Below are 24,658 nucleotides of genomic sequence, written 5' to 3'. Positions count from 1 at the left end.
AGAAAAGAACTAATCGGACAATTTCTCGCATGAAAAAATCTGCAACGGAGAGTCTCAATGCCTCGTCTCGATCTTGTGATTCCGAACTATTGACACTTCCATATCTGATAGGGCTATATCGACATTTTAATCGGTGCCAACTACTACTGAAATTCGTCGGGGACGAAGTTGGACGTGGTAAAGGCCCTACGGCCCTGTCATCTTTATCTGGTTACTTATTATCTGGTCTCAAACTTAATGGAAAATCTACCGCTGCTGCTAATGTACTACACGTAATGACTGACACTTGCAAAACTTACATTGCTATCACTTCATACTGAGATCTCAAGTCCATTGGCATCAAAGATGATACACGCTCCGATAATACGCCTACAAAGGAAACCGAATTCGAGTCGTATCGCGATACCCACTTGCGCCGAGAGGACAAAGTTTTGTGTTGCTAAGTTACCACGGAAACTAGACCACGCTCCACTACCTACGAACTACAACGTTTCGATCCATGATTCGTCGTCTACCGCCAAATGTTGTTGACATTTACGATAGATTAATTACCGATCAAGAAGAACAAGACTTCATTGAAGTCGTCAAGAACGATAACATTGCGTGTGGTCATTACTTGCCACATCGATCCGTGAAAAAAGATTCCGAGACCACGCCAATTCACATTGTATACGAATGTTGTTGTAAGAACAACGCTGATTCTCCTAGCCTAAATGATTGCCTAATGACTGGACCACGGTTACTCAACGACCTCATCTCGACACTACTACGATTCCGCGCAAATCTTATCGCATTGACAAGTGACATTGAGAAAGCTTTTTCCAAATACGTCTTGGACCTGATGAACGTAAGCTTACAAAGTTCTTGTAGCTTTCTGATCCAAGAGATATCAAGAGCGAATTCGTCACTTGTCACTTCAAATCGGTTTTATTCGGCGCTCTGTATTCACCTTTCATTTTGAATGCCGTAGGAAAAATGCAGGTGGAAGCAAATTTTGACATTCTGACCTCCTCCGATTTGAAACAGAACATATATGTGAATGACGTCATAACCGGTTGTATGTTTGAATCGGACCCTGTACAATATTACAAATAATTCAATCAACTAATGAGTTCTTGTGGTTTCAACCTTCGCTCGTGATTCTCGAACAATAGTGAGATTCGAAAACTTGCTGGAAATGATAATAAACTGAAGAACGCGCCAGACGTCGGTATTCTTGGTATACACAGTGGAATACCGAGAATGATACACTTACTTACAGAGACATTAACATTCAATCATCGGGACAATTAATTATGAAACGTGACGTCATAAGTCATATAGCGTCATTGTATGACCCGCTTTGTTTAGTATCTCCAGTGCACGTGAAGGCAAAGTTGCTCATTCAAGACATCTGGAAAAAGGAAATCCACTGGAATGAACCTTTAAATGAGACTATGTCTAACAATTGGGAATCTATTGCTGACGATCTCAATGAGATCACAAAATACTACTTTGAATCGTCAATATTTGAGTGAAACAACATATGACTCACACAACAACACAAACGATTGTGAACTGCACGTTTTCTCTGATGCTTCCATGAAAGCATATGGTGCTGTTGTTATGGAAAAAACCCGAGTCGCGCCGATCAACTGCAAAACACTGACTTTACCTCGTCCAGAGTTGATGGCAGTCTTAGTTGCCACGCGATTGAACAAGTTCGTTTACAATGCGTTATCTTCAAAACTGAACATTACTGAACGCGTATTGTGATGTGATAGCCAAATAACCTTACATTGGATCAACAGTAATAAGAAATTGCCTTTATTCATTGCTAACAGAGTAAAAGAAATTAATGGATTCAAACATCGGTATAAATATTGTTCAACAGCTGACAATCCTGATACCTCCTGACTCGAGGAATGAAATTTAACATGTATTGAACAATTCCAATCTTTGGTGCAATGGTCTAAGATGGCTTCTTATAGCCATAGCCATAGCCATAATTGAACAACCAAGAAAGCAACAAATATCAGGCTGCATCTTGAAAACAACGAGATAGCACATTATAACCAGTCATTACAAACATGAAATCCTCCACCCCTCCCAGTACACTCTACATCATTAATGGTTCCCATACTCATTTGCATCTATGTACAACAAACTTAGTCAATAGATGCACCTGACTCATCAAACTTTTGACTAACCAACCACTCATTCAAATTATTGTTGAGTGAGGGCGCTATTTACTAATGAGAGGAATCTTTTAAAAGAGTTAATTATATATATATATATATCACCTTTTGAAACTCACAAATATTCATTGACGGGGCTGCTAAGGCGTTTTGGAGTGTATAAGTCGTTTCTTATACGTATCCACACCCAAAATATATTGCGTAAAATATAATGCTATACATGAATTAAGACAATAGTAGATAAGCTATTTCAATTATGTTTAGTATGTCGTCAGTACACGTGGCCTTGTCTTCATTGCAATGTTTCATCTACGGCAAACAAACACTTTACGGTCTCAAATTGAAATAGAAGCTCACTAAACATTTTGTGTTCGTGTACATCCCTCGAAATATAAATTGTAGCTAAATTGAAGAGTGGTGTTATAGTGGCGCGATATACGACACGGAGCAACACGGAGGAAGGAATATCTTGTACTTGAGAACGAAAACGCGTGAAAAGGAGGTTTTAAAGGTAAAAGCGAGTTACCATTTTCAATGACCCAATCTAGTTAATCTCTCTTCATCCAATATGTTGCGATGGCAATTTGCCGAATTAGTTATCGCGTATGCAGTTCACTTTGTTATTTCCGGGTAACTGACTGACCCGAGCACTTAACATTTAGATATCGCATAACTTAATATGTCTCCGTTACAGCACCCATGATATTTTTAATACAAAACAGTCAGTGAAAGGGGGTCTACAATTTTGGATTGTAAACAAATGTATTTAATTTTTTTTTTCAAAACCTGATTCTCAAACATAAGTACATAAGTTGGCCCGAGATATACGAATACATATATTATATGAAATTGTAGGTCATATGCTAGAAGTGACCTCATAATTGCACATTCTATCTAACCCCTTTGCATGTAGTGGCGTAATATTCCATTGTGAAATTACCAGTTTGATTCCATAAACCTTAAAAGTAAGGTTCAGTATTAGCAAAAAAAATTAATATTTCTGAAAAAAGGCACCGCTTCTGCAAATAGTGAGAAATTGCACTGCCTTATGTTTGCGTCATAGAATGGTTGCCTCAATGAGTTACCATCATTGGTTGCCTCTAAGTGATCATGAGAATACAAGGTGATTGATAGTAACATTAACCAATCAGGTCACACTAAGCACGTGGACACTTCATGGTTGCCAGTTACAACAACAAATCAGCTACGACAACGCCCATCATACTTACATGCTAATAAACACAAACGATTGTTAGTTTTCCGTTAGTATATAGGCTGACTAAATTTAATTTATACTGAAACAGACGCTTTTCAGTTTTCAACCAATTCCGAAGTAATCTGGATATCTGCAATCTATAATCTGCAATATATGCAATCTGAAAAGGCACATGTGTGTGCATAGCTTGGAGCAACAATACAATTTAATACGATTTAACAAGGCAACTCACATGAAATAATATGCAAGAGTACATACAAATGAGCGACCACACCAATGTTACCCAGTCATGGCACCTGAAGAAACACGTGAGAGTGCTTACTGTTCAGTGTCCATACCAATGCAAAGACCTTAAAATTACAGGGACAGCTAAGTGCGGTATTCATCAAAGGCAAATTCTACTTCCTGTCATAGACCTTACAAATACGGGGACAGGCAACTGTGTATTTTCTTAGAGTTATTGTGGGTTATAATCCGTGAATTGGATTAAAGTTTTAATCTTGATGTCCTCTTCCTGTCTCCGGAAGATACCACGAAAAAAACCGCAAAATCCCGTGTTTTTAGAGACTTTCCACCGGGCAAATTATAAATAATAAATAAGTCTATTCTCCTTATTATAACCAATACAATAATAGAATCAAAAACTAAATACAATGCAGGAACAAAAGTGAGAATAAGATCGGAAAATAGCTGTCAAGTGACTGCTAATCTAATTGTAACCATATTGCCAAATAAACGATGTTTTGTTCTAATCGATTTCCTAATTGCCGATGTTATCCAAGGTTTATCTTTGCTCCGTTTTTTGCTGACTTTTTTTAATTTCATAGGTGCATGCTCATGGCATATTTAAAAAAAATCGTTGAATTTAGCGGTCGCCACATTAACATCCTGACAATCAAATACTTCAACCCATGTTTCTGCTCTCAAATCAGATCTAAATGAGTTCACTTGGAATTTGGAGAAATCCCGGGAATACATATAATTGTTATCTTTATGAATTGGCAGTAGAGGGAAAAATTCAAAAACCGGCAGGTGATCAGAAAGATCTGAGATGATAGTACCTGAAAAAATATCTGTTTTGCATATATCAGTATATATGTGATCAATTATTGTTTGGCTTGTTTTTGTTATTCTTCTTAGGGTTTTGATTAACTGTTCTAGGTGAAAACATGACAGTGTATTGAGAAGGAAATTTACTTTGGGGTTAGAATTGTTATTCAGGTCAATATTGAAATCTCCAACTAAAATACAGCCATTGTATTGTGTTTTGATCTCATTCAGTGTAATCTCAAGATTACTGATAAAACTGTCAATTTGTGTAGCTGGGGATCTATACAATACTCCAACGATATATTTGTGTTTGCCAATAGAGATTTCTAAAAACAAAGCATTATTGACACAAACTGAGTTCAAAACAGAATACCGTAGATAATTGTGAATGTAAATGCCTACCCCTCCACCTCTTCTACCATCATCACTGCAATGTGTTTCAAAAGAATAATTTGTTAAACTGTAAATATTTTTGCTATCAATTTGCCAAATTTTGATAAAATAAATTAAAATTGTCATAGTTAATTCTAAGAGATCGAATATTAATATGAGATATAGAGAATGTGTCGAGTGAATTGGAGAATGCAGTATTGAACTTGGGAATGGTATATGACGAACAGTGAATATTGAATAATTGGTGATCATTGTCATCTTCCATGGTTAGTTATATGTATAAACAGTATAGGATATATTTACAAGTAATTTAAACTATTTTTGAAATGTCAAACTCACTCTTGATTATAATATGTGGTGTACCTTCTGCCTTTCTAACATAGACTTGACCATTTCTTGTCCACAGAAATCTGTAATTTGTAGCTTTGCATTTAGCACTGGCTAATTTCAGTAAATTTCGACCAGTTGGTGTCAGATTTTCATTTATATATTCTTTACACGTTTCTCTATACCCTAGATTGTCTGTGGTTATCTGATTTATTTTCTTTCGTTCACGGCACACTTCATCTCTTTTTCTTCGTCCAGCGAATTTAACAATTCTAGGTATTAACCAATGTCTTGTATTTGTTGCGCCATTTCTTTCTGGTGGGATGATCTTTCCTATTCTGTGGGTGATTTCAATATCCCTTGATGTCACATTTGGAACAATCTTCTGTATAACTTTAAGTGATATTTCATTGGTACTTTCAGTTGTGACTTCTGGTATACCACGTATCTCGATGTTGTCTCTTCTACTATACTGATTTTGCTCTTCACTGGTCTTTTCTAAGACAGTATTACGCTGAACAAGATTAGCGTTACAATCTTTCAATTTCTTATTCCTTTCTACTAGTGTGATGATTAATTCTTTTTGATTTTCCACGATATCATTAAGAAAGTCCATTGAGGCCTTAATTTCTCTTATACTGAGTGTAAGTTCAGTTATACAGCTTAGTTGACGGCTGATGTCATCCAAACGATCTTCAATTGTTGTTGGGAGTATAGGAGTTTCTTTGCCAGGGGAATACGCTTCTTATTACAAAGAAATGTGTCATCCTCCACCACAATCTTGGCACGTTTTTGGCATTGTTCTATCAATCTACCTTTGAATAGAATATGGTAATGATCTCCGTAGAACAAAGAGCCGTACTTGATCACAGTGACAACTAAGCCGGTGCAAGTAAAACTTGCTTTACGTGGAAATCGTCAGTAGATATGGCACTAAAAGTTGGTTATATAGACTCACCAGGCTTTATAAAAGATGAACATGTGATTGTCCGAGGTATAGATGCTATAATAGAAAGCAAAATTACGTGTTTACCGGAGACGATCCTGTTGCCTTCATGTACCGCGGACAGCGCCCTCTAACTTCAGTTAAAATCAGTTTCAACTTTAGATTCGTAGTTGAAATTATTTCACTTCATTATTTCACTATTGACAAAACCTATTTTCAAATACGTCTTAAATCATATTAATCCATACGAATGAATGAAAAAAAGTAGCTTTGACACTGACGGAGTACATAACAACAAATTGTCTGTGCAGCACCGATTATATGTTTTAGACGAAGTGGTTTTCTGTTACGAACATTATCAGGAAACGCCCTCCGGCGATGAAGACATTATCATCTCAAGGAAAAAGTGGTTAGATACTCCAATGAACTTTTCTATTGTCTTTGAAAGCTAAAATTCCTGTTCAATTTGCACAATACATTTTGATGAACTTTTGGTATTCACGATTTTCTCCGATTATTAACAACAACAAAACATCAGCCATCTCCAGTGCAATCGACGGCAAAATTTACCGGTGTTCGGTTGAATCGGTGAGCAGAAATCGTCACTACCGGAGTATAAACTACGCAAAATAATCACCTAATTGGAAGTTAACCTTTTAAAGCCACAATATAATTGTAAATACCATAGATTGATGCTCGTTGCATTTAACTGGTTGTAAGACAAATAAAAGTTTATTATTATTAGTCCACTTTCTTGAAGCAGTTCAGCCTGCTACTTTATTTCTTTTAGGAATCTTTCTATCGCCCTCCACTTCAGAAAGCAAGATAGTAAACCCTTGCTAATCGTTTGTTACACCTCTTTCAAGAGCTTTCATCACGATGATTAGTTAGAAATTAGTCAAATGACTGAAATAAATGATTCTTAATTGATGTCCCAGTGCAATTATACTGCGCGTTATCGCTCACTACTGAAGCTATTTTCTTGTATAACGTCTTGTTAGTCTGTTGCGTTGTCTTATCTTGTGTACGAGATGTAAACATAAGATTTACAGGTAACTAAACAGAACCATTCTGCCAATCATCCGTCTTTCTTGTGACATCATGGAGTGAGTGTTTCTCATTTGTAAGAAACTCTCAAAGAATAATCAGAATATTCAGATTAGAATAATCACTATAATAACACTTATATAAACCAGATAAAACATCTGCAGAGCTAAATCTTAGAAAAAAATAGTTCGCACCTTGCAAATACAAATAAATAAGTTCATCAAAAAAACAAAAATAAATGAAGAAAAAACAATGAGTCTCATATGCTAGCGTTATGCCCGTTGTTGACACGATTTCCAGCGTTTATGATATCGCCAAACTAACTGATGGCGAATCATGAAAAAACACCACAATGACCACCAATACAATTTTACAAAACACAATCAACCAAAATATTTGAAAAAAAATTCAACAAAGTTTTGAGGATATGGTTCCCCAAATAAACAGATAAACACGTTTAGCAAATCCAATCAAAAGGAGTGTAATATCATCAATTGTATCAGGCTTACCTTAATGAAGCGTTGTCTCAGCAGCAGGACGAATGGTCGGTCGTGTTTTTGACACGTGATCTTGACCATGACCCTGACTCGACATGATCAAACACTTTGGGTGCATGGTATCACTTAACCAAAACAATCACGTGTCAATGATTTCTGCGCATGCGTAAAACGCTTTTTAGTCACTGGATTTAAAATTATGCTGATGAGGGAGTGCAGCTAGGGCATGTTTCCCAGCGATGTAAACACAGTCTTCAGATACTTGCATTACATACAAAATTTAATCTGACAGTCTGATTACATGATTTTAAGGTAGAGATGCAGTTTACCTGACAGGTATTTTAATTAGTTAATTAGGCAACCAAGATGACCTCCCTTGTCCACAAAACTATATATTTTCGGAAAGCTCATTGTATGAATTTAAAAATTTTATTTAAAAATTCCCAGTAACATGTGCTAGCCAAAATATGAGCAACGAATAGTCACATTCTGCAGTGATTGAAAAGGAATATCTTGCAATAGTTTGGGGAATAAAATGGTTTTAGTCGTATTCGTACATTTTTGAATTTAGGATTTAGACAGATCACCAGCCTGTAATCTATATGAAAAATTTGCTAATAGTCGGATTATCGGGCTATATATCTTCAATCATTTTGTCTGTCAAATAATCAGCATATAGAGTCATGATAATCTAGGATGATATTATTTGCTCAAAAACCCGTGGTATGTATCCTGTAGAGATGCAGTTTACCTGACAGGTATTTTAATTAGTTAATTAGGAAACCAAGATGACCTCCCTTGTCAACAAAACTATATACTAAGGCTTATTGTATGAATTAAACATTTTGTAAGTTTTTTTTATAGACACTGTAGTTTGAAATATGCCAAAAAAGTGTTTTTGGTCAACAAATTAAAAAAAATACCTTCTACATGCCTCTGTTCCCTGTCAAAATTGGTTTACGGGTACATCTGTTTACTATGAAGAAAATGTCGTCTTGAAAACTGTCTACCAGTTGTCAATTTTGCTGGGCAGCAGCTAAAATTTAACTAATTCAAGTTTATGCCTAAATTAACATCCATGCTATTTGTCGTACGATTGTTGTAACACCGTTCAACCAACAAAAATGCCACGACGGCGTTTTGAAGATAAATACATTGTCAATCATTTGTGAAAATTTCAAAAGAAAAGGTCAAAGCGTCTAGAAGCTGAGATAATTGCTAATTTGCATATTTTATAGTTAAGTAAAAATATATATGCTGATTTACATCTCCATTGAATTTCCACTAATGATTTTAATTTCAAATTTTCACAGAATACAGATGTTCATACAATGCCATCAAAAATAAAAAAAGTGAAATTTGTCAAAATTTGCAAAATAAACTGCATCTCTACCTTAATGGCACATGGTCTTCCATGCTGTTGCTTGCATAACATAACATTCACGTATCTAGCAGATGATGATGTCTGCCCTCTAAGGGCGGTTTCAACTATATAGAAACTATATATATTTCCCAAAGCTAAATTTGTGAATAGTCTCAACACTTTTATTATGTTTCCTTTTTGAATGTCCCGTATGACGGGCCCAGAATTCAAGCATATATTTCAAATTAATGTTTTGACTAGTTGCTCTGAACTATTACTTTTAGTCGCCATAGTGAAAAATTTTATGAAAAATAGTTCCCCATGAAATTGAGAATAATTTATAATTCCAGGGGTTTAGCAGTTGAACTCAATATTTCAGTAGAAAATTACAAAATCTCCAGCAACCTATTTCTCATAATGATATAACATTTAATTTGTAGTAAACAAATCACACTAATTTAGTCGTTTACAAGGGTTACCATTTTGGATTGAGTACACACAATAAGTACTCTGACCTGTGACTGTGTCAGGGAAAGATAATTATGACGAAAACGTGTCATTCATGGCAACCTCCACCACGTTCATCTTCACCAATTAAACTGTACTTTCATTGTACAACATGGCTTTCCCTGCTTGGACTTTGCCTCAAGACTGCTTTAATTGTCATTGTGTTTGATGGTGATAAAAACTGTATGATTGTACTGTGATTGTTAGTTTGTCTGTCATCACGTGAATTAGTAATTCCACATCTAACCAAAAGCACGCACACTGTTTAGTTGGTCAACAGCTGGTTTAGCTCGGTGGTGGTGTGTCATTTTAGCGTTACTGTTTGACTGCACCTAAACTCATACATTTGCTGGAAAAATGAATAGGTAAGATTGATTCATTTGTGACCAGTTATTTCATGTTTATAATTACGTAATTATAATGTTTAGTACATCTCAATTGTATACCTGGTCGAAATACTTTGAGAATAGAAAATGAGATTCAAGACGGGTAGTTTGATTTGTTTTCTGAGCAAAGGAGGTTCACGTTTATTTTTTTATTTTTAGGTGGTTATCGTTTAAAGGTGTGTTTATGTGCGTCGCATTGTGCATATGTGTCTGTGTGATACATTATTGGATGGGTAAGTTACCAGTTATGTACCATGACAGTTAATATTTAAAAATTATGTGAGTGTTGTCATAATCAAATAAACATTGCTGTTCTTCTTTTTCACATTCACTTACAACAGAACAGTTGATTATATCGATTTCAATCCCTATTCTGGAGTACAACCACATGATGCAATTTAAGTGTCTTCCAATATTGTAGGTTGTTTAACTGCATTGCTGGAGAGTTTGCCCATGGTCAACAGCCGTACAGCTTTACAGGGTAATAGCTGATAACGATGGTCAGCATAGCACATCAATATCAACTAAAGCTAAACATGATTAAAGCCCAATTTTCATGTAATTTGCAACATTTTGGCAAAAACATCGCATGTGGCTAGGAACATATTCCCTCCAGATAGTTAGTTTTTTTATTTGAATTACATGAACACAAACCTGTAAAGGAGAGAGAGAAATCCATGAGCGGATATGGAGAGACGAGAATGCGCAGTTATGGTTGAACATTTTAAACTAATTGGGGAAGCTCCGGGATAACTTATTTGATTGGGACATGAGTTATAGACTAATTTTAATACCATAACTAATTAATATAATCCAATACAATACACCACGAGCGCGCTATTCTGGCGTGTATAGCTATAGTTCAAGTTGCTTTTTAATCTCCAGAAATATTTTTGCTTCTTGAGCTTGGTTGTTAAACTGTAGACTGATATTGCTGTGATTCCTCAGTAATCAGTACTAATCAGTTGTTGTTTTATATTTTTAGATTTTTAGTGAATATTTTGTCAACTGTTATTTGTGTTGTGTTATTGGTCCCTCGTGGACTGGCCAATTACCACAAACAATCTATTATTGGATATGTTATTTCCACTTCACAAAATTGGCGGAATTAAACACGAACTGTCAATCAAAGATTTTGCGGGTAACTCGATAACAGGAAACAATATGTCAGAAACATATACAGCTGACTTATTTCCATGCTACAGTCTCAGTAGCTTGACTCATAACAATACATTGCTTATATAACTCTTTAAATTTGGTTTGGGAAGAGTCAATATTAATAAATCTTAGCTATTTTTAAACGAATGTCATTCTTCAATAATATTCATATTTTTTCTGCAGTGAATAGTTTCCAGGCCAATATATTTTATCATCAACAGTACTTTTCAATGTTATACATATTTATTGTTTGTTTGTTATTTATGTAGTGTCTATCGGCTATACTGTGTTGTGTTTTTTCAAGATCTCCGTTGATCTATGTATTGAAAAAAATTAAATATATTAATACTAAATTTTTAGAGTTAATCTGGTATCTATACACTTCTTACTGATTCGAACTGTACCGCAGATAGTGTGAGAAATAGTCGGAAGTATATAAAGACAAATCCACAATGCATTCAAAAGTTAATGTCTGAAATTAGATCGAGAGTGAGTGACGTGACCATGTATAATATTATAATACCATTACGAGCTGCCCAAGTCTTCGATAATCAAGTACAATACTCACTTACTCTTAACTAAGACTAGTGTGTGTAAGACTGGCAAGACTGTCGACGGCCAGCCCAGACGTATACAGTGTATACTTCAGGAAGGGTTGAAACATTACTAGGGCCATAGACCAATAACTCTATATGAATAAAGAGAGTGTGTTAATTTAAGAACATTTGAAGGACATGTGAACATGCTGTTATTTCATGCTCTATCAGACCTATTAGTACAGATTGATTGTGAGCAGTTTCACTGCATTGGAAGTTTAGTAGCGTATTGTTACCATAGCCTAGCTGTTTCAAAAAAGGTTGTCAGAGTGCGGAAACTTAAACGCCGACCTGTTTGACCACTTGTGACCTCAATACGATCTATTGGTAAATCCCCCTTCCTCAATATACTGTTGTCTCGCTATCAATATCTTCTTGTTAATGAATAGAATATGTATATTTTTGAATGTATAATTAATACCGGTAACACATGAGCATAAGAAAGAACCCAGTATGTGTTACCCCCCCCCCCCCCCATAGTCACGTAGCATGTATCGTTTCATAATCAACAAGTTCATTTTCAATGAGCTTCTTACTAACGGTTGTAAATTATGTTTTATAATTGGCACGGAGTCCTTTTTGACATTTTCAATGTTCAAGGGGCTCCTTTGTGACATTTTTAGGAATGAAAGGTGTCGTATTTTTGCTGTTTGGGTATATTATGTGATATGTGGCAATGATTTTGAACTGTGTGTATATTGTGTTATGTTCTGTTGGCCATAATTCATGTATTAACTTTGTGATTTCATTTCAAGTAAAATATACTATACTATACTATACTTTGTAATAATAGGTGGCGCTTTCTTGTAAAATTGTTTCATAGGTGAGTTAGTTTCAAATCATCTGCGTTTCTACGATTGGCTTTTGGTTTTTACTGATTCTGCATAGAACTACTATGCTAGCGTCAGCCTGCAGGTAGTGTGGGTGCCATTAATCGTCGAGTTCGAATACTAGTTTTTTCTAAACAGAAATAGTTGTGTACTATTGAAAGCATCGCGTAATGCTTATCGGCCAATCGATCATGATATTATTATTTTAAATTACTACTTACACTAACCATCATTGATGAGTCGCTTAGTGGTCGTTTCGCTCGGCTAGGTTTTACAGATAATGGGTGCAATCTCGGTTGGTCACCTTGATACATATTTGTCACATAGCCTAATATATTCAATTCACACGTTGATAAACTGTCATTTTTTATTATTTTTTTCTCAATTTATACAAATGTGGAATGTATAATTGAAAACGACATCGGAGAACCACCGAACTACCGGCGGAAATAAACGACACAACTCGAGGCCCACTGTTATCATTTTACTTGGTAATCAGACCGCACATCGACATAAACCCCACCGGCTGTGCGTTTCTGTCTCGTTTCTGGTGCCAGCTTGTTCCAGTACAAGCATCTACAAGCATCAAAAACGTGGTGAAGACTAACAAATTGGAAAAGGGTTTTAAAATATCAAACCTGTATTTTCGCTGTATTTTGATGTGTTTTTTTCTTTTAATATGTTAAACCATCAATATTTGTATATTTTGATTCCTAACAGTTTTGAAAATATACATTGTTGAACATTATTTATATTATATATATTGTGAAGCATATGCAATTACAATTGAAAAACAATGCTGCACTTTAAAAACAAAAAAATCTACTTTCAACTTTCAAAGGACGTTATATTCTATGCTATTATTATACATATGTCAACGTAACACCAGAAGTTACAGCGTGCGGTAATTTTGCGGTATTTTACGGGGTGTTTTCATCCTACCATATTAGGAAATACGAATTCTCTTCGCGTTGGTCGATACTCTTGCTGTATTGTGCATACTTTGAGGTATCTTCATAATAACCTCGTGATCTTCAATAACAGTTAGAAATAAAAGTCATGTTCGTGAGAAATTATGTGGATTTTAACTTTTATAATGTTAAACGCTGGATTTGGCTATGGTAGTTTGTGGATCCGCTCACTTCGTTGGGCTAAAATCTTGAGCATCAATCTTATAGAAACACGCCGTGTAATTTTAAATACCGGCCATGACGTTACAAAGTTTGTTGTGTCAATCTTTAATTGGTATACAACACCTGTACATTCATCACCCAGATAAGCACCCATAGACCAGTATGCCATCAGGAACACGTATCACGGCCAACATGTATAATTGTAGTGGTAAACGCGCCTAACACTTGCCTATAAACTCTACATCTGAGGATGGACATAATTAAATACATCAATGAAACTCTTGTTTACAACATATGATTCGTTACAATAAATAATTAAATCTTATAATTACAATCAAGATACATTGTGATATACCCCATGATAAGATAAAACCATGCAATAATAGTTGCTACTGTGGTCACATCAAACAATGCAATTAGTGTTGTCATGGCTACGGAGAACTGGAGCATCAAATCAGCAAATATCGATTAAATTAATTTATAGTTTGAGGTGGAGATGCAGTTTATTTTTTTATCTTCAAAATGGCATCGGGCATTGTTTTTGCTTGAACAGTGTAACAACAATCGTACAGACAACTAGCCTGGGTGTTAATTTATGCATAAACTTTAAGTAATGAAATTTGAGTTGCTGCCCTGCAAAATTGACAACTGGTAGACAGTTTTCAAGACGGCACTTTCTTCATAGTAAACAGATGTACCCGTAAACCAATTTTGACAGAAAACATGGTTTAGAAGCTATTTTTTTTAAATCACTTTTGACCACAAAAAAAAAACATTTTTGTGCATATTACAAACTACAGTGTCCATGAAAAAAAATACTTACAAAATTTTAAAATTCATATAATAAGCTTTCCGAAAAGTGTTTGTGGACAAGGGAGGTCATCTTGGTTGCCTAATTAACTAATTAAAATACCTGTCAGGTAAACTGCATCTCTACAGGATACACACCATGGGTTTTTGAGCAAATAATATCATCCTAGATTATCAGGACTCTATATGCTGATTATTTGACAGCCCGATAATACGATTATTAGTAATTTCTTCATATAGATTAGAGGATGGTGATCTGTCTAAATCCTAAATTCACCAATGTACGGATACGACTAAAACCATTTTATTCCCCAAACCATTGCAAGATATTCCTTTTCAATCACTGCATAATGTGACTCTTCGTGGCCCATCTTTTGGCTAGCACATGTTACTGGGAATGCAACATTATCATAGCAAAGTAATATTGCTACAGGATGGCTTTAAAGCCAAGCTCAGAGGCATATATTCGCAAAACATAAGTTCGCTCTAAATCGGGAATTCGCATAATACTATATTTTTGAGTAGTGTGAGTGCCAGTTGGCGATAAAACTCCGCATTTTGCAGCAATGGCAGAAAGGTTGTAAAGGAACAAATTTGCAATAATACCCAGATAGCCCTACAAATAATCTGACATTTTGTTATTAAATCCTCTTGAGCAACTGCTCAGGGACTTCATGTTTGGACACTAGTACCTGTGTCATCAGAAATTTCACCTGAATGATTAGATGGCTGGTGGCAGCCATGTTTGTTTTAATATTATAGGACGCTTACGCGCGTAATCATTCCATATTTCGTGACACTGGCGTCACAATGTGCGACGTACAAATATTCAACACTGCCAAGACATTGATCATCAACATATCAAAGAGGAGTCTGGTTATGCATTCAGCTTGCAAAATTCCAGTTTAGTAAGAACTACGGATCTCAGTTTCGGGGATACTTTTCCATGTGACTTGAGCCAGTACCCACAACCATGCCCCCAGCAGTGGGCAGTTCTAGTTCTGCCACCTGCAAATTCCAGATCCAGGGTATCTTGGGTAAAATACATCAAGGTATGCACGAAGACAGTACAACTGCAGGTTGATGCGCAATGTAATGTCTGAGTACATGAGGTATTCTAGTAATAAGTAATAATAATTAGTATACATCTTTTCCTTCCAAGGATACACCATGGGAATGCCGAAGTAAAAAAATGTTCAGATCAGTATCAGCGAAATTCTTTGTGTTGAATTCGGTCAAACTCTGGTGGCAGCCATGTTTCTTTTTATTATTAGAGGACGCTTACGTGCATAATCATTCCATATTTGAACTTTGCATTTCCTAATATGGTAGGATGGAAATACCCAGTAAAATACCGCACAACTAGGGCACGCTGTAACTTACGTTACGCTGACAGATGTGTAATAATATCAATTAATGGGACACGAATTTTCAAATATGCCTTGATTCATCAAATAGGTGATTCAAATTTAATGCAAAACTTATTTATGTCTATAAATATGAGTGTATAGGTGTATTCATTCAAATACAAACATGGTTTGCTATTTTGTTTATACAATAATAAAACGCCTTGCTGGGAGTCTCTAAATAGTAAATAGAATTTGACGACGTGCCAATTTACTTGTATCTATATTAGTAATATTGTCATTGTTTTTTATCAGACAATGTGTTCATGACAGCTGTGCAGTTATATAAAACTGTCTACATGGCATGCATGAGACAACACGTGGGAACTGGTCAACATTCGCTGAATGGAACCAACGATTTCATAGAAATGATTTCATGGTGTTAATTTAATATTTTCTCACTTATTAACGTGTCTTTTGACCTATCTGTTCCTATCTACCTATTTGCTCACATAAATACATATACAGTGATATATTTTCACAAACTGACTTACTAAATTGTCACGTTCAATAATATATTTCTACTCCGGGCTGATTTTTCTCGTAAACAAAACCAAGAATTGATCAATGTATTCTTCACACTTTATTTCTGTTCACAAATGAATAAGTTCCCAGAGATACATAAAATGAACCTTCAATAATCTACTAAGTATTCTGTTTTGTGAATATATACTTTGACATCCGACCTTTAAACTTTATGTCACTCGTTAGCATAATTTTATTAGCATAATAACAGAATTGTTCACGGTGCTCATAAGCTCGAAATGCTTAATGCTCGAATGACATACTTTAAAGTTAAATAAAATATTTCGATAAAACACTGACCTGAGTTTAACGATAACATAACCGATTCTATAAACACAATTTAAAGCACGTATCATAAATTCTAACAATATTTCAAGCCAGGGAAAACTACATCCCTGAATACTAACGTTCTCACTGGTTTTAGATACAGGACATTCTCCTCTGTCAAGATGCAAAAAAAACAAAAAACAAAACAGAAATTCCAGTATCTTACTGAAACAATAATCTAACCCATGAACAACATTGTATTCCGGGTATAAGGACTTCCACTTTTGTTAATATCAGAGTAAGATCCCTCTGTCAGACCATTTAAGAATAATTTTCAGATTTCCTACATGTGTCAAATAAAACAAAAACTGTAGCTGTCGGATGACCTCTAACTTCAGTATGATTAAAAACTCGCCACTAGATGACGCCTGCTACTCACAATGTCTCAACAGATTTCTCAAATAAATGCTTGAATGTATAAATAACTAATACTATACAAATCATCTGCATTATAGACAAGTGTAATATTATATATTTACTTACACATATTTAATATAAGCACCGAGATCATACTTATCCACGTTGCGTGCGTTTGCTTTAATAGAATAATGTCGCTAATGCACAACGTAATTTCCACGAACCTTGACGGAAGGAAACATGTATGTTTTAAGCAATATGAATAATCATTGCGTTAAGGTTAGCACTGTTGAAAATTAAGTTATTGTATTCAGAAACCTATATACAGGATAGAAAATTTGCATAATTATTTTCATAATATAACAACTATATAGTGTCACTCTCTCCAGTACCAGATGTAAAAGACTTAGAATATTTTTTTTTAAATGAGCACTATACATAAGATAAAACGCTGTTTTTAAAGTTGTGTCCTACAAGGAAAGGCTGTTCACTCCAGAGTATGAATGATATTTTTATAATGTTTAATGATACAGATAGAATAATATATACATAGCTATACACATAATATGACTCTTATTTGAATAATATCCAACTTTGCGATTATACTCTTTAAGCTATTAAATAACTTTTTTGGTTAATATTTGACACATTTTGAGTAATATCTGGCCAACTACATTTTTACACATAAAGTGTAAATAGCTCACAAGACTGTTCACCATTCATCATGTTATATTGAGGGAATAATACAACTGCACTAGTATATATATAATATATATAGATAGTATAGAGATAAACATTTCAAAATACGGTTAAATTAGTGTAAAAAATAAGATCTTCTGTGAAACAGTATTACTATTTTAACCACAAGGCTGGATAAATTTGCAAATGTGCAACTTCGTTCAATGTGTCCCATATCAAATTGTCATGAACTTGTGGTCCTTTATTTATGCTTTATTTTAGAAACAAAAATGTCACAAACATTAACGACATCTCCAACCTCGAAAAAAATGGTGCCACAATTCAGTCCAAACAATAAGGTATTTTATAATGATTTTTCGTGATTGAATGAAAACGTATATGAACATATATATGCGATGATCGGAAAAAACTTTGTATACCTTTGGTAAACTGATTTCGCACATACCTTAAGCATTAAAACGTCTCAATTTTTTTTTCTTAACGACAGTTTAATGAATACCTGGAACCTCCTGTGAAACAAAATCTGTCGATGTTGAAACCTCCAAGCGCACTTTTAAAAGTACCCACTAATTACGACTTGAAACTTGATGATAACCTCACATTGAGCCAGATAAAAGAAACAATGGTGAAGTATTTACACACTATCACGTACAAGTGTCAGAATGATACGCGATTCGGAAAATCTGGAGACGGTGGATGGAACATTTGCATGGACGTTGGTATTCTTCCTAATAACTGCATTGTCTATTCATTTGGGTGAGTTAATGTATCATTATATATTACCTGAATCATATCATAGGTGAGATTGAGAAGGCACCACACTTTATGTAGTCCTGGTAAAGATCATGTCAACACATATAAATGATTTATGTATGCATTGTTTGACTGATTAGCCTTATTATTCGAGTAAAGCGTATACAATAATATTTCACAATTCACGCATGCACATCTGTGGCCATGGGTGTTTCTCTTTATAAATATATAGTCTGCTACTCATTAACATTTAAATAATGTGATCAAAGGTGAAAAAGCTAATCATGATTTGATTTGCCACGTTGCTGTAATTTGCATACACTTTGTTGAAGGGCTTATGCATGGAGAGTACCTTTACAACGTTTTCCCACCAGCAAATAATTGTATATTGTAATGGACACGAGTTGGGTTGCCAATGTTAATAATTTAAATCAACAATATTTCACGCATTTGTTACCAATATAAAAGCATGTTTACAGTTAAATAGATAATCGATTGATTAATCACCAATAACAAATATGTTCAATATATTATGTGTTATTTTATCACTTATCAACCTTCATCATCATTATCATTATCATCTTCAGAACTGTCATATAGTTCACTTTTTTGTTCAGTATACTCTGTGCACTTTAAGGCGTTTTGCATACAAACACATTTTATGAGATTACATAATCTAGAGCATTGTCAATCTTGGGCATTGGTTTAATGTATATTCTCAAGATGCAGGCCTGGTAATTTGCACGCTGACAGTGACTCTCCAGAGAACCATCATTTGGTTGGAGCTTATGTGACTTCCTTGTGTCTGAATGTGTTAATGTCTTAATGAGTATTCTTAAAATCATACAGGTGACAAACAAATCACGGATGTGTTTTTATCAGATGGAATGCTAGACTCCTTTCCTTCCCAGCGAAGCCGTTTACCGAAGCACAACGAGTTAGTGCATGCAAACCAACAAATGCTATACATGTACCTTTTGTGCTATTTGTTTTATATCAACACATCTTGTTATGACTTTTGTTCCACAATTACTGAAACACCAGGGTTACAATTTGTCCTAAAAATGTAAGGGACATTATGAATACACCGGTAAGAATACATCACGATAATTGACCTGACCTATGCCAATACATTTTACCATGTGAAACTTTGAAAGTTTTAGATCTCATTCATGGTATCCGACCATAAATATTCTTTACTGGTGAATTACCAATAAGAAGAGTTTGAACAAAGCTTGTTTTTGCTTCATGACCACATTTATATCCATCGTAATGCATGGTGCAGTAACTGTGGCTGAAAGGTTGATTAGAACTCGATTATGTTGCTCAAAAGGATTTAATCAACTGTTTACATTAGTTTCAACATCGGTTTCACCTTTTAGTATCCTTGCATTTCTCAGATCTTTATTATGTAGTGAAGTTATACTATCTTAGATTGAAATGCTTTACACATTTCACAGGTGTCAAGAACATTTTTGTTATATACATAGTGGCTCTTTGTCCGTCTTCGAGATCTTCCTACTGGATCACCATGTAGTTTTCACTTTATATTTGTGTTCATGATTTTTGAACTTTGACACTTTCTGTGATAACTAATAGTTATATATGGCATCATCCCATTTGCAAGATGTTACACTATATTCTTGATATATTCATATGTTATTAAACAGCTGCACTTACCAATGTGCTGTATCCATGTAGGGAAAATGAGTTTGCTTCCTTGTCATCTTTCTGGAAATAATGCATGTAGCACTAATTGTGGTAGATTTGAGAGCATGTTTTGTTTGATGTACCATGAATTGAATAATAATTATGAAGTAAATTCGGAAAAAGATACAATTGTTTATTGTTAATGTTCTTATGAGAACTAATAATTGTCAAAACCATGCACCCACTATCTGACATTCCGTCCCGATTCAACATTTTTATGTATCCGCTTTTACTAATAAATATGTGTTTTCTATCATTATAGTATTAATAATGACTGGTCTTTTGACGATGCTATCGCTAATTATGGATGCAATGTCTACGCATTTGACCCCACGTGAGTGTTTTCGTTTGTTATTGTAATATAAGTATTACTGCAAGTCGTGCTTACTGAGAGTTTACTTTTCTTTTCGATGAAGTATGTCACTTTGGTAAAATACGCAAAGATACAACTATAAACGATTCCACATTCACAACTTCATCAAATGATAATTCACGTAAAATAATCCATTGAACCAACAAATCGCACACTGCACTAATAGATTACAATAAACATGACTTGTTTGTTTGTTTGTTTGTTTGTTTGTTTGTTCACGGCCATCGTTTCCAGAGGTCTGACTCGATCTGTAATAAAGAATTACGTAACAGAACCAGGTTTCATGAATGCTTGGATAAATTTCACCCGGCGAATTTAACGAACTACACGACATTCGAATGCACGTCGTGTGTTTTACACATCACATACATAGTAGCTACCTTTGCAAAAGTGTTGTTGCCATATCATCATTTGTTCTTTCATAGAATTGGTTTAGAGAATCATAAACATTCAGAACGTGTCTGGTTCTATAATATTGGTCTATATGGAGATAACGTAAATAACTTAAAGCTTCATGGGAGCCATTGGAAAGCTAGAACTCTATCCTCAATAAGAGAAATGTTACACCACGGAAATGTGAGTAGATCTAGATATTAATTCCCTGTATATACGAAATCATATAGAGTACACAAGCCATAACAAATGTATATCACACCGACAATTTTTAGAAAATTTTACTTCTTTTATTTTATGTACACAGACCGCCAAATAGTGTCCATTTTTTGGTATTTTGAAATAACAATATGGTTATGTATTTACATCTAATATACACAATTGATGAAGTCATTCAACGCTGTTTGTGAGAAACAGCACATCAGTCCGAAATCATTTTTACAGAATTTTAATTCTATTGTTCTATTAATTCTAAGTGTCATTTAGAAAAACATATGTACATAAAATTACTAGAATGAAAGAAACCCCGACTTCTTCAAAAATTCTGAAATCGATAAATTTAATGATCATTGCTGCAAAAACTGAGCCAAATACAGGCCTTGTTTTAATATAATACACATTTCAATTCAATTTTAGACTATACTAAATAAATCTTGGTTTAATTTGAAAATAAATACCATTTCCAGAATCCAATTATAGCAGAAACAGGAAATGAATAACATGTATGAACTAAAAAACTAAAAAGAAAAGTATTTTTTAAGTATAAATATATATTTGCAATTAAGTGCCAGTGAACATACGTGAACGAATATAAGTATGTAGTTTGGCTCATTTCCAAGATGTGTGGAGTAACGAGTACTAAATCATTTGTTTTCTAAATCTCGAGAGATATTATTTTTTGTGGCATACTAGGTAGGAACAGTTGAATGAGTTATGTATGTATGGATACATACAATGTATGACTTTAACATTTACAACTTGGTCTTAGCAATATACATAAAATCTAGTAAAAGACATGGAATGCCTCGCATATAATTATTTATTGTTGATATTTGACATTTCGTTCATTGTTTAGTATTTGTTCAGGATTAACTTTTTTACTCATATAGAAAATCATTGATGTGCTGAAGTTCGATATTGAGGGTGGTGAATATCTGATATTACATCAAGTGATCGAAAGTGGTATTCTCAGTGATATAAAAGTGGTGGCATTTGAACTTCACTTCTCATATATTATGACGTCAAACGACAAAGACCTGGTCTTAAGCTTTTACCGGGGCCTTAAGATGGCCTTTGAACAAAATGGTTTCAAGCTATGGAAATGGCATGAAAATGAAAGTATGGCGAGGAAGCACCCTGATTTACCGTTCTGCTGGGTCGAATTTTATTGGGTCAATATGAAATTTATTGAAAAGAAAAACTAAATCTTTCATCACGTGTTGTGGGAATGCTGATATTCTGATATAACGTCTGTCTTGTTCGCTTGGATTTTACTCGTTTTGTAACGCGTACACGTGTGGTCATGTATTAATAAATAGTGCTAAACATAAGTAAGAGTTCTCATTTTATTATTACTAATCTTAATGATTTTGCTATAAAATGTATTTTCTTTACTTATTGTAACGAATCAGTTTATTATCCCAATCCCCAAAATATAACCGTCGATTGCTTTATTTGCTCTATATAGCTGCTTTATGCTTATCTCACATTAATCAAGCGTAATCAGTCAAGTATATATACCCTGTGTCAAAGGTAAGTAACAAGTTATACAAAACAGCAATACAAACAAATATAACACTATTGTGAATAACGGAGATGAGTTTTTCAAAGGAATCTCAAAACTTTAATTAAATAGAATTATAATTTGATGTGATTCCACTACTCACTATAACAAGTAAACGAATGTAGTGTGATCTTACACACAATAAAATCACGGCTATAACGCGATATTAGTATTTCACAAAACGTTGTCGCGCTGAGCTATACAATTAAAAAAGGTGTCGATTGTCATACACTCAGTGGGGCTATACGCACTGTAGTATCAAATATCAGTTCACCATGTTTTATGTCGTCTAGAGATGAACCCAGACTTTACCTTGTCATTCTCCTGTAATGGTGGGATAATGTTATGTAGCATTTCGAACAAAGTGCCTATTCTCAATGGTGTTCCCCAGGAATGTTAATGATCAGTCCCAGTGCGACTCCAAATATATTTCGTATTCGTACTCTATTGTCAAAGCTACAGTGCTTTTAATAAACGTACACTGTGAATTATCCTCCCAACGTACCGCCTTGAATTCGTCTTCTCTGCTCTATATTATCTAAATATTTACTATGTGTTACAAATTTAACAAATTACGATCGTGTGATCACTTAGGTAGGTTTTACCATTCATGATAAACAGGTTTAAGGTCACTACTTCATTCAATGTCTCAATGCGTAGTGTAGTGTAGTGTAGTGTAGTGTAGTGTAGTGTAGTGTAGTGTAGTGTAGTTTAGTGTAGTGTAGTGTAGTGTAGTGTAGTTTAATGTAGTGATGTTCAGGTCACTCGATAGCTCGATAGTATTTGTATGATTTATCCAAAAGCTTAATGAAAGTCAGCTTACTAGATTGTTGCGGTTTATCTGGGTGTTGCTGTCCATTCATATCACCATGAACCAGTTAAGACTATTTTCCCATACAAAGTGCTTATTTGGCTATTTGGGTTTATTCTCTTGTTTATCGAGTATTCAGTGGAACCGCCAGTCTATAACACACAATACCGTTACCGCTAGTGAAAAGTTTCAAAGTGGCAGTTAAGATAGAGATGCAGACCATCGGAAAATTGTTTTTGGTTGAACAGTGTTACAACAATCGTACAGACAACAAGCCTGGGTGTTAATTTATGCATACACTTGAAGTAGTTAAATTTTAGCTGCCGCCCTGTAAACTTGAGAACTGGTAGACAGTTTTCAAGACGGCAATTTCTTCATAGTAAACAGATGTGTCCATATAACAATTTTAACAGGAAACTAATCACTAAATCACTTTTGACCAAAAAAGCACATTTTTGTGCATATTTCAAACTACAGTGTCCATAGAAAAAAAATACTAACAAAATTTTAAAATTCATACAATAAGCTTTCCGAAAATATATAGTTTAGTGGACAAGGGGGGACATCTTGGTTTCCTAATTAACTAATTAAAATACCTGTCAGGTAAACTGCATCTCTACCTTAATACCAACATAACAAGTTTCATATAAAAAATATAACTGAAATAACCAATTTTCAAATACATTCAAGGCATAGACTCACTCACTTACTCATACCTGAAACACAATCTTTGTTTGTTTTTTAGTTGTTTGCTAGTTGTGGTGTCTAACTTCACCATCCAATCAATTTCTAAATCGTTCATTCAATAATTCGAGTATAATATTGCAACATCACATTATTACATTTACATTTGTTTTACCATTTTGCACATGTTATGCCGTTAAAGAATATGTTACCAGTATTTACGACTACAACTCCTAGACTAATCAAGTATATCTTAGTACACAATATAATTCCAACAACAAATACACTTAGACTATGTTCGAGTTGTATATTTGCAGCTGCAACTCCACACACTGGCATTATTGTATTAACGAATGATAAAGTCGTTCGTCAGAGCCAAGTGCATTACTATAACAAGTAAA

General features: G+C 34.5%; 2 protein-coding genes across 2 annotated transcripts; one reads left to right on the top strand and one right to left on the bottom strand.

The window, feature by feature from the left end:
- Positions 1-5,146: 5,146 nt before the first annotated feature.
- LOC146740913 (uncharacterized) lies at positions 5,147-5,779 on the bottom strand. Its single transcript, XM_085501895.1, has one exon. The coding sequence runs from the start codon at positions 5,777-5,779 to the stop codon at positions 5,147-5,149; it is 633 nt and encodes a 210-aa protein (XP_085358021.1).
- Positions 5,780-9,800: 4,021 nt separating this feature from the next.
- LOC144348142 (putative methyltransferase-like protein 24) lies at positions 9,801-22,529 on the top strand. Its single transcript, XM_078007641.2, has 7 exons — positions 9,801-9,888; positions 10,069-10,142; positions 18,012-18,088; positions 18,238-18,506; positions 20,476-20,547; positions 21,012-21,162; positions 22,089-22,529. Exons 1-7 carry the CDS (start codon positions 9,881-9,883, stop codon positions 22,401-22,403), a joined length of 966 nt encoding a protein of 321 aa, XP_077863767.2. The 5' UTR covers positions 9,801-9,880; the 3' UTR covers positions 22,404-22,529.
- The last annotated feature ends 2,129 nt before the right edge of the window (positions 22,530-24,658 follow it).

Source organism: Saccoglossus kowalevskii, chromosome 7, assembly GCF_978046115.1.
Source record: "Saccoglossus kowalevskii chromosome 7, keSacKowa6.1, whole genome shotgun sequence".
Lineage (NCBI taxonomy): Eukaryota > Metazoa > Hemichordata > Enteropneusta > Harrimaniidae > Saccoglossus > Saccoglossus kowalevskii.
The sequence above is the reverse complement of the archived record's forward strand: the minus strand, read 5'-3'. Positions and strand labels throughout refer to the sequence as shown.